At 22.8% G+C, this 12,587-nt stretch overlaps 1 protein-coding gene across 1 annotated transcript; it reads left to right on the forward strand.

The window, feature by feature from the left end:
- The first annotated feature begins 1,524 nt into the window (after window positions 1–1,524).
- Window positions 1,525–6,548, forward strand: LOC128954837 (serine/threonine-protein kinase PAK 3-like). Its single transcript, XM_054300440.1, has 5 exons — window positions 1,525–2,677; window positions 4,197–4,377; window positions 4,461–4,646; window positions 6,029–6,189; window positions 6,271–6,548. The coding sequence occupies exons 1-5, from the start codon at window positions 1,716–1,718 to the stop codon at window positions 6,401–6,403; spliced, it is 1,623 nt and encodes a 540-aa protein (XP_054156415.1). The 5' UTR covers window positions 1,525–1,715; the 3' UTR covers window positions 6,404–6,548.
- The last annotated feature ends 6,039 nt before the right edge of the window (window positions 6,549–12,587 follow it).

Below are 12,587 nucleotides of genomic sequence, written 5' to 3' on the forward strand. Positions count from 1 at the left end.
TGAAAAATTGAAATAATTTTTTTAATTTTTTTTACTAAACTTTACCATTGACTTACATTAGGTTTTTTAAAAATATTATATAATAGTTAAAACAACATTTAGATTGTATTATTTTTTTATAGTTTTTTGTGTTTATTTTATTTATATTTTAATTTAAATAATAACTAATAATTGTGGTTTATATTTGTTTTGAATATACATATATAATATACTGTCATATATTTGTTATGTGTGCACACAATGTATTGATGAAAATAAAATTCAATATAAATATATAAATGATATCATAGTATTTGCAACAAACAAAAAATTTTTGTAATAATAATAATAATAATAATTAAATATTATATACAGTATCATATATACAGTTTTAAATATATATATATATATATAGTTTTTTTGAAGGGAAGTGATGCCAATGTTAAGCTATAAAAATAATAATAATAATAATATTTTTTAATATAATAATAACTAATTAATAATTACATTTTAATACTGAAGTTACTGTATATATCTATTAACCAAACGGTGCCGTTTGTATTGATCCCATCAATACATACATACATAACATAATTGTATAATACATAGTATACCACATACCGACACATCCTATTTATTTTATATACTGATATTTTTTTTAACAGACAAATATTAATATATTTAATGTGATTTATAGTTTATCATATAATATATAACTAAAAAATAACAAATAATAATAATTTTTAAAAAATAAAATCTATATATGATATTTAATAATAAATTTATAATTTAAAATTGCCTTAAAGTTAATATTTTTAGTTTTTCTATAGTAAATGTAAATTTAAATGCATTTTTCTGCAAATATTTAATACATTGAATTATACGAATAATATATATTGTTTTTTTTAATTTACTAAATTTTAAAAAATTTTATTAACGTATACACGGCAACATAGTATATGTATTACATAAATTAATTTATATTATTTGTTTGTTTCAACTATAATATTAAATTTTTAAAAAAGTAAACATTATCAATTTTCTTATATATACAGTATATACAATAATTAGTAATAATATGTGAATAATAGTGTTGCTATTTGATATAAAAAAAATTAAGATTATTATTATTTATTTCAACAAGTTTTTAGATATATTGGTTGCGCAATACAATTGAAATATCACCATCATAATTTTTGTGTTGTTTTTTCATTTTTCTATATACAACAGTACATTACACCACACATAAAGTGATTTGTGTATAAAAAAAAATAATTATTATTTTCATTATAATAATATTTTTAAGTCTAATTGTTGTATAGCTAAATCATAGCATTTGATTATATACAGTAGTATTTTCAATGCATTAATAATTTATATGATACGATAAATGTTTTAAGTAATAATAATAATAATAATATGCATATTTAGCGTAATAATAATACAACTATATAATTTGGTTAAAAACTAATTAATTAATTAATTAATTAATTAAATAGACTGTGAAAATATATTGATTATAATTAATTAAAATACACCAAAAACAACAACAACAAACACAACAATGTGTATGTGATTACATTAAGTGTAATAAAAGTTGCCATATATTTAGTGAGGACACACATCAACAAACAATTTTTTATTTAATTATTTTGTTTTTGGGGTCAGATCACCAGCAAAAAAATAAAAAGTTTTATAAATTTTATTTATATATAAAAAAAACAAACAAAAACAAAATGAGTAAATTAGTGAAGAAAATCTTCGGCGGCGAACGCCGTATCAAAGACAGCAGTCCCGGTGGCCAACAACGGCCTGGAGGTGTTGCCTGTCCGGACAGTCCGGCCGAGCATCGTATATCGGAAATTGGACAACCAATGAACGTCAGGCACAATGTCCACGTAGGCTTCAATCCGGATACCGGTAAGATCGAAGGTCTGCCAATGCCGTGGCTGGATCTGCTACAGGAGGCCAACATTACCAAAGCTGAACAATCGGAAAACCCGACGGCAGTATTGGACGCACTCAAACTGTATGCCTATTCGTTTCGCAAGAAACCCGACAAATTTCTGGCCAACCAGGAGACCATTGACAACGAAATCGAAGAAATTGAACACCAATTCGGTGGCAACAAACCGTCGCCGTCGCCCAATGATGTCGGCTCTCAAGACAACGACGACCAGCTGTCGTACGCCATGAATACGCAAAAGTTTTTCGACAACACTGGCCATACGATACCACCGCCGCCGCCGCGATCGCCGGCCATCATTGCCAAACAACAACAACAACTAAAGCCATTGGCAAAAGATTCACACAATTATGTGGAGTACAATCCTCAGCATAATAATCATAATCATCAGCAACAACAACACCAACAGCCACAACACCATCATCAACATCAACAGATGAATAAAGATCACCATCAAAATGGTGAGCCACAGATGCGCCGCAAACCGGCACCACCGAAGTCACTGACCGAAGAAGAAGTGATGAGCCAATTGAAGTCGATTGTCAACAATCGGGACAATCCGAAAACACGGTACAAGATATTGAAAAAGTTAGGTTCCGGTGCGTCGGGTACTGTCTATACGGCTGTCGACAATCTTACACAGGATAAGGTGGCCATCAAGACAATGGATTTGGCCCAACAACCGAAAAAAGAGCTGATCATCACCGAAATTAAGGTCATGAAAGACAATCAGTAAGTGATTTTAAAACAATAAAAAAAAATTTATTATCAATTTTTATCTGTGGTATATATGATATTGAAAATTAAAATGTAATGAATATTATATTACAATTAAATTTCAGTTACTGGTCTATACAGTGTATAAATTTATACCAGTCATCTACTACTGTAGCTCTCAGCTCAGGTAGTAAAATATAAGGTGCACTAATTATATACAGTATATGATATATTACCTAGGTAATATTATATACTGTATATACCGGTATATATATTATCTAAAGTCATAATCCCACGGTTAAATGTTATATCAAATATTTAATATATTGATTTTTTTTGAATGTATTTATTTGATTTCATTTAATAGTTAGTAATTTATACTGTATTAAAAAAAATATTGGTAATAAATATATAGAAATTTTCTAATTTATTATCAACAAAAAAAATGTTTATTTAGAAATTAGTTGCAAAATAATTACAAAATATATTTTAATATCACTTACTGTAGTTATACTGTAGTTGTTTTGTAATAAGTTAGATATTATGATTATTATTATCATTTTAGGTATCATTTTTATTACTATTATTATTATTTGTTGTTTTTATTTTGATTTCATTATATGATATTTTCCATGAATTACTGTATTGTAATTGAATAGACATTTAAATTAATGAGAAATATATTTTTTTTGTTTTAGAAAAATTATCAAAATTTATTTCATCAAAATAATTAATTTTATAAATAAGTTTATTTATATTTTTATCATTTTATTGCATGTATTTACCGAAGTTTTTATTTTTATTATTATTATTAATAATAAAAATGAAATAAATGTTTTATTCAACTGTTTTTTTATAAACTGTATATTATATATATATATTTAATTGGAAATCATTGATTAAAATTATTTATAAAAAAATAGATTTATTTATTTAAATATCTATTTTCCTTATAATAAATTTCTAATTATATTAAACTGATTGTAAATAATAAATATTTTATTCAATATTTTTAATTTAAATTAGTTTATCTCTTAATTATCATTAAACTAAATTGATATTTTAAAAACATTTTTATTAATATAGTGTTAATCTTAATATGATAATAGACACATAGTTTAATAATAAGTTTTATCTATAGTGTTAGCAAAAAAAATATAATTATCTCAACATTTATAAGCTAACTAATTGTATGGGTTTGTTAAGTACTTTTTGTTATGTGTTTTTCTATTATATTGTACTAAAAATTTTTTATTGACTTTGTTTACAATTATCTAATCTAAAGATTATATTTAAAAAATTTTTTTTTGGTTTTATTATCAAATGCTAGACTTAAAAACTCTTGTTACAAAAAAAATAAAATAAAACTTTTATCAATATATATATAACTAAAACTTATTATTTTTGTAATTTACTTTTGTTTGTCGATTGATTTTTTTTCATTCAAAAGTTGATATACTTATGAAATATTTATGTTTTTTTCGGAAACTTATCTCTAATTATTAAATTGCAATTTATTTCTATTTGTGTGCAGACATCCCAATTTGGTCAACTATTTGGACAGTTATCTGGTTGGCAATGATCTATGGGTTATAATGGAGATACTGGAGGGCGGAGCCCTTACCGATGTGGTTACCGAAACAGTGATGCGCGAGAGTCAGATGGCGGCCATCTGTAAGGAGACTCTCAAAGCCGTTGCATTTCTTCATTCAAAAGTTAGATCTACTTCTTCTTCTTCAAAGTTTTAGTGTCAATTAATTTGTTGTCTAAAATGTTTACTAATTTTTTTTAACATTAGGGTATAATACACCGGGACATCAAAAGCGACAATGTTTTGCTGGGTATGGACGGCACAGTCAAAGTAACCGACTTTGGCTTCTGTGCCCAGATATCGCCCGATGAAAAACGACAGACAATGGTCGGTACGCCCTATTGGATGGCACCCGAAGTGGTATCCCGTAAACAGTATGGAAACAAAGTTGATGTAAGTGTTGTTATTATTTTTTTGTGATGATTTATGTTTATACTGGGGATAGGGTGGGGGGAAGATATCATTTATTTAAAAAAAAAGTTAACTTTTCTATTTATCTAACTGTGCTAATCTACATACTATATAAAAATAATTGTATATACAATAAAATACAATACATTTATCTAGCAACTTTGAGCAACTTTCCCATGGAGGCAAGTTCCCTAATAAAATTCCTCCAATTTTCCAGAAAAATGTGGAAAATATTTTATTTTCCCTCCCTTCATTGGAAAAAATATATATACAAGAAGTAATACAAAAAAAAACTTAAATATTTTGCAAAGAAAAATATATTAAAAATTAAAAAAAAATTAATTTCAAATTAATTAATATTAATTATATTATTTATCAATACCACTCAAAATAGAGTTTAATATAACATTTGTTTTTAGGACAATATAATTAAAAAAAATTATGTTGTTTAGGGTTCAATAGGTGGTATCATAAGGAAATATATTCCCTGGGAATACTCAATGAACAGGGAACATTTTTGGATAATAAAAAAGAATTTTATCGAAGCCTAATTATATTTATTAACATTTATGTATATATATAACTATTGTATATTAAATTGCCCACGATTGTTTTAAATTACATAAAGGAAAAATACTGTAATAATTTTTTTATAAGAAATTAAAATCATATGAAATCCTACACATAAACCACACACACACACAAAAACTAACAAATTATTTAATACAAACAAACAAAATATTTTAATTACCGGTAATTTTTTATATATATATATATACAGTATATATAAAAAATTAATTAAAATATTTTTTGTTGTTTGTATTAAATAATTTGTTAGTTTTGTTTGTGTGTGTGGTTTATGTGTAGGATTTCATGTGATTTTTATTTCTACAGTATTTTTCTTTATGTAATTTAAAACAATCGTTTTGATTGCAATCTCTCCCATCATTTAGATTATTAGTATTATTATTATTATTGCATCATTAATTGTAATTCACATTAAAAAAAATGTAAAATTTTTTGTTTGTTTTTTTTAAAAAAATGTAATTATTATTCAACATTTATAGACTATTAACGTTAGCGTTACATTGGTATAGATAGGTTAAAAAAAATTTTTAAATAAAAATATTGGGTATTAGGTTACCAAATCATATAATGATGATAGCATACAACTAAAGTAATTATCTATACATATATTCAATGATTTTATTTTTGTATTTGATATAAAATGTCAATCATATGTCAATCATATATATATATATATATAATGTGTAATTTATCATATATGGTATTTAATAATTATTTAGATATTTAAATTGTTTATTTTTTTATATATCCAAATTCAATGGGGACACCCCTTTTAGATATGGAGCTTAGGTATTATGGTTATCGAGATGGTCGAGGGAGAGCCGCCCTATCTAAACGAAACGCCACTAAAAGCATTGTATTTGATTGCAACTCACGGCAAACCCGAAGTCAAAAGTCGTGAAAAATTGTCGCCCGAATTGATTGACTTTCTTGACCGGTATGATGTGGTGACTGATTGAAAAATTATTTTAATAAAAATTTTATCGACACTACTATTGTTGTTTGATTTTTTTAATAGATGTCTTGAAACTGATGTCGAAAAGAGGTCGTCGGCCGACGATCTATTGAATCATATATTTTTGTCGAAAGCCGAAAATTTGTCGACAATAACACCATTGATAAAAGCGGCCAAAAAGATACTCAACAAATAATTTGATTGATTATAACAAACAAATTGACACAAAAAAACACAATTATAATTATATAACACAAATTAGGTTTTATATTTATTATTTATATAAACAAAAACAAAACTAATAAATTGACAGATAAGAGGTTTTTTATTAAGTTTTTCAGTAATAATAATAATTATTATTATTATTTAAAACAAAAATATTTTCAAAATATATATATATATATATATATATATACCCCGCAACATTTTTTATTATTGGATGTCCACCTAAAAACAATAGGTCAGGTCATCCAAAAAAAAATGGAAATAAATTTGGATAATATTGAGGTCACAAACACACCTATTAATTGGTTCACATCATCACTWTATCATCACTTTCTAAGATAATATCTATTGAAGATTATAATTACAATTATTGATAATTGTTTTAAAAACTTTATTGTATTTATTTTAATTTTGTTAAACTTTATTATTATTATTTTTATGTTATGAATGTATAAGGTATATGTGTATTTTAAATATAGTACACGATTACTATATAATATATTATATTATATATTGATTTGATCAATAGATGATATTAGATATTGATCTCTCATTTTTTTAAAAAATATTTAAATTTAATTTTTTATTTTCATTATATATTTTTTTGTCTCTGTTATGAATCATACTTATCGTACGATACTATGATATTAGCAAAATTGTTTGCCTACCTATTAGTGTGTGTGTTATTTTCATTTTAATGTTTAGACTTTTTAATAGTAAAATGTTTTTTTTTAATTTTTAATTAATTACTAGTCATTTAATAATAATTATTATATATCATATGARAGTTTGAAATTCAATCATTTATTTAAATTTAATATTTTTTTTAGTAAAATTATATAATGTGTATTATATTTTGAAATTTATTAATTGAATGATTTACGGTACTACTAGTAAATCATAGATTCAAATATATTACTACTACTACTACTACTACAATAATTTTATTGTATTCAATGGTTTATTATTATTATTAAATCTATACATAAAAACCACATAATATTATACATGTAATATACATTTTATTATTTGCTCATTAATTATTAATGTCTAGTTTATTATTATTATTATTTTATTATTATTTATAAGTTGTTAAAAAAACTTATTTTTGGTTAAAATTTAAATGTTATTTTAGGATAACGTTTATAAYAAGTCAACAAACAAACAAAATCAAACAATTTGTGCCTTTTATTTCAATGAAAATTTGTCAAAAAAAAAATTATTAATTAATATTTCAATATTTTATATTTTTATGGACCAATTTTATTAGTTTTTATCTAGATTTAAAGTTTACATTACATTTAAATTTTATACATAAATTTTATATTTAAGATAGACTATTTTATAATGACAATATTTTTTMTATACAGTACTATTAGATATATTTTTWAAAAAATAAATTAATTCAATATTAATGTTTTAACAACAAAATATTTTGTAATAATAATAATATTATAATTATTATTACCTGTTTGTGTAATATTCATATACATTTTGTATATATTTAATATCAAAAATTTTAATCTAATGATATAATAATAATAATCAAAGTATTATTTTTTATAAACAAATATATTTATAATTACAAATTCAGTGTTTTTGTTTCTTTTCTATTAATATTTTAGTAAATTTGAATAATTTATAAATTTTTCAATAATAAAAAACAATATATATCAATAAGAAATAATTATGTCTGCATTTATAACTTATTTTAATTAAAAAAATATAAATAAAATAAAGTTTTTCATTAATTTGTGTCTAAAACTTTTTATTACTTCAAAATATTACTAATACTGTAAAACAGTTCCGATTTTTCTTATCAGTAAATTATATAAGATTTAAGATAAATGTTATAGGCTTTGAAAATAATATTAATTTAATATTAATATATATTTCTTAACAGTTAACACTTAACTACTGGTATATTAGCTGATGTTTCACCTAAAAAACACAAAAAAAAATTTTATCAAAAGATATATGGATTTTATAAATGTATTATAAATTTTGTTCAACTCTTATAACAATACTTATATAATTATATACTTTCATAATATTTCACGTGAAATACAAATATAAATAAATGAAATATTATTTATTTATTTTTTTAAAAAACGAAACAAAAAATCTGTTTAATAAATACAATTCTGTTTAATTTAAAACAATTTGAATTATTGAAAAATGTTGTGTATGTAATAAAGTATATAAAATATAATTTACTATAAATTGTGATTTATTTGAAATATACAGTCAAACTCAAACAAACGCTATTAGATATGAATGTCATCATTGGTTTAATGTTATCTATCATTACTGCAGTCGATTGTCTACCAAATTAGTAATTATTTAAATTTTAATTCAATTGATTACTATATATATATATATATATACATAAAAATTATATAATAATTTTCTGTTGAATACTACTATCCAGTGATTGTGTTGATCCAMAATCACTGCTATATGTKCCTCAAATGGATAGTARACTCTATGCATATAATGGYAAACATACAGTAATCAGTGAATTTCCTATCAACCATCCAAACAGTATATATGCCATTAAATATATCGACTCATCGGATCCGTTTGGCTWTAATAATCCAGGTTATAATTTTTTAGATAWAATTTTATTGCATACATATAATTCAATACAAACATTACTGTATAGCTTTTTTTTTTAAAAAAAATGRAAAAGAAATATATATTTATTTTTTTTATAATTTTTAGAAACTGTACACAATATCTGGATTTATAATAATGGATTCAATGAAACAATTCAACTTTTATGGAAAAATGATAATATTTATACTTTAGATCGTTATAATATCAATATTGTAAACAACAAATATTATTATATAGGTAGAGCTCCTGCAAAAGATGACTATCCATTTATTATTGAACAWAACATTAGTGAAAAACTAAAACCGGTATATATATATAGAGAGAGAGAGWATATATAAAATATGATTTCAATTATAAATATATATATAATATATATTGTGATAAATTATGATAAATATTATCTATCCTATTACTAATATTTATTTTTGTTTTTTTTAATATTTAGAAAATAGAGAACATTCGTTGTCCAAATGATAATATAAATTATAATATTGTTTTTATCAGTAAAAAAACTAAAAGTAAAGTTTTATTAAACATATATCCAACAAAAGATTTTATCGCTGAAAAGCCATTGAATTTAACAGTAAATGCTGTATTTGTTGTCAATGTAAGCGCCGGTAATGATGTGAATGTGTGTATAGTATCCATGTATTTGAGTTTTGAAATCAATTTGTCCGCATTATATGACATACATTTACTAACGGATAGAAACAATAATCAAACCATTATATCGACTATAWCGAGACGATCCACATATTATGTAGGAATTCAGTTCTATAWTATATATTTTGAATATTTTATATTATATTTTTAAAACATTTACTAAAACTATTGTATAATTTTTTTTTGAAGCCTAATAGTGTATGGGTTTTAGGCGATAACGATAACTGTCACTATGAGATATGTTTGGATAATACATTCAAAGCTATCATCATTTGGGACAATAATTTTCATATATTTATTGGATACTATTGGTTGTATCGACACAAAGACAGTCAAAATCATCATCAAAGTAGACATTTAAGTGCTAACATTGAAAGACTTAATACGGCATATATTGATCCCAGAGATAGAAAAATTTATGTCATTCAGGACAGTCAGGTCTTTGAATTCAATGAAAACTCAAAGTCAAGTATTGGACAAAATATTGGTGAAGTATTTCCACAATTAACACAAACACCGGATGCCGTCCAATGTATACCAAAATCAAGAGTTTGTTATATATTTCTGGTAATTATTTGAAATATAATTTTTCAAAAATATTATAAATTAATAGTTTTTTTTGTTATAAATAACAGAATGACTTGATTTGGTTATATTCAGTGAATTCAAACAATCAGTTTGTATTCAATACTACGGATACATTGAAAAGTCTTAATCTTCCCAATGGTTTGGACACAGCGTTTGTCGATGAAAATGGTGACCAAATTTACGTGAAAAACAATTACATGTATTGGTTAGAGTATGGAGTGATGAGACAGTATATCATTCAACGGTTCCTCAATTGTAGTGATAAACACTACTATCAAAGTCTTGAGACTTCTGAGTTGAATTCGTGGCAAAAGTTTGCTAACGATATCAAAGTCTATCATAAATCAGATTTTATTGAACATCCCTTTCCAATGAGTCAACAACTACTCTACGATCCCATAGATTCAGAACCAGATCCACACACAGACAGTACTCATAAAGATATGACTACACAATCAACAGTTAGCACTACATTAGTTGATGTTTCACCAAAAAACACATCAATTGTTGTAATTTTATCTATAGGTATATGAATTTTATAAATATTATAATTATTGAATTAAAATATTAAAACCTATTTCAAAAAACAGTCGCATCAATAGTGCTATTACTGTGTGTTTGTGCTATTATTTTCTGGTTTGTCTTCAGATGTCTGTTCACTGAAGACAGAAAACAAAAACAAATTACAAGACATCGAAAAATACGATCAAAATTGAATACAATTAAACACAAATCGACAATTGATGGACACAAACAATAATTAAATTATTTATATATCAATAGAAATACATTTTCTTATTATTTAAAAAAAATATTTTGATATTTTTTGTCTGTTTTTATATTTAAAAACTATTAAATTATATATATATATATATATCAATAGAAATACATTTTCTTATTATTATCTTTTAAAAATATAAATATTTTGATATTCTTGTTTGTTTGTATATTTAAAAACTATTAAAATTCATTAAATTTATTTATGATATATTTTTATATTTTGATTAGATTTGATATTATTATTTATATTAATTTTATTTTATTTTTAATATATATATATATATATAATACTAAATAGAAATAATAAAATTGAAGTGTAAATAAAATAATAAAAATAAAATAGTAAATTACTGGTACTGTAAATTAAATTGATTAATATAAATATTTATTACTGTAGACAATTATTATTACGATTACGAAACAACAACAAAATCTACCAATAAATTATTTCTATCCAATCAATAATAATAATTCATCGTATTATCAAACCATCCAAAAAACAACAACATTTAAAAGTTTTTCATTAATTTGTGTCTAAAACTTTTTATTACTTCAAAATATTACTAATACTGTAAAACAGTCTTATCAGTTAAAAAAGATTTAACAAAAATGTCTTTTTTTAATTTTAATATATATATATATATATATATATATATATCACTAGTCACTCAATAATAGTTAACACTAAACTACTAGTATATTAGCTGATGTTTCACCTAAAAACAAAACTTTTGTGATTTTATCAATAAGTATATGAATTTTATAAATGTATTATAAATTTCGTTTAACTCTTATAACAATACTTTTATATATAAAGTTATATATATATATATATATACTTTCATAATATTTCACCTGAAATACAAATACAAATAAATAATAATTAATTATTTATTTATTTAAAAAAGACACAACAAATCTGTTTAATAAATTCAATTCAATTCAGTTTAGTTTAAAACAATTTGAATTATTGAAATTTATTATAAATTGTGATTTATTTGAATTTACAGTCAAACGCAAACAAACGCTAATAGATATGAATGTCATCATTGGTTTAATGTTATCTATAGTTACTGCAGTCGATTGTCTACCAAATTAGTAATAATTTAAATGGCCTATCCGGAGTTTACGCACATTAAAAAAAATTGATTTTTTTCAACAGATAATAGTTAATTATGACCTAACAAACATATATCCATCAAAATTATTGCGCGGAAACACCTAAAACCTAACTAAAACCTAACCTAAATACCTGAGCTCTCATAACATAATTCTACACTAATTATAAATAAATTAATATTAAACATACATAAAGCGCGTGAATATAATTAACATTTATAACAACTTTAATAGAATAATATTGTTGTCAATACTTAATACACGAGAACTAAATTATAATTCTATACTAATTATAAATAAATTAATATTACAAAACATAAAGCGCGTGAATATTGTTATCAATCACTGTATAATAAAACAATAGTATTATATTATTATCTATACGA

The sequence above is a fragment of the Oppia nitens genome, unplaced genomic scaffold (genome assembly GCF_028296485.1).
Source record: "Oppia nitens isolate AA-2021 unplaced genomic scaffold, nextdenovo-longstitch-racon4-pilon3 scaffold29_pilon_pilon_pilon, whole genome shotgun sequence".
Lineage (NCBI taxonomy): Eukaryota > Metazoa > Arthropoda > Arachnida > Sarcoptiformes > Oppiidae > Oppia > Oppia nitens.

Excerpts from the sequence above, each read along its gene's own strand:
- LOC128954837 (XM_054300440.1), top strand. The coding sequence starts at position 1,716 with ATGAGTAAATTAGTGAAGAAAATCTTCGGCGGCGAACGCCGTATCAAA. Across the intron at positions 4,378-4,460 it reads TTGCATTTCTTCATTCAAAA|GGTATAATACACCGGGACAT; the intron begins GTTAGATCTACT and ends TTTTAACATTAG. Across the intron at positions 4,647-6,028 it reads AGTATGGAAACAAAGTTGAT|ATATGGAGCTTAGGTATTAT; the intron begins GTAAGTGTTGTT and ends CACCCCTTTTAG.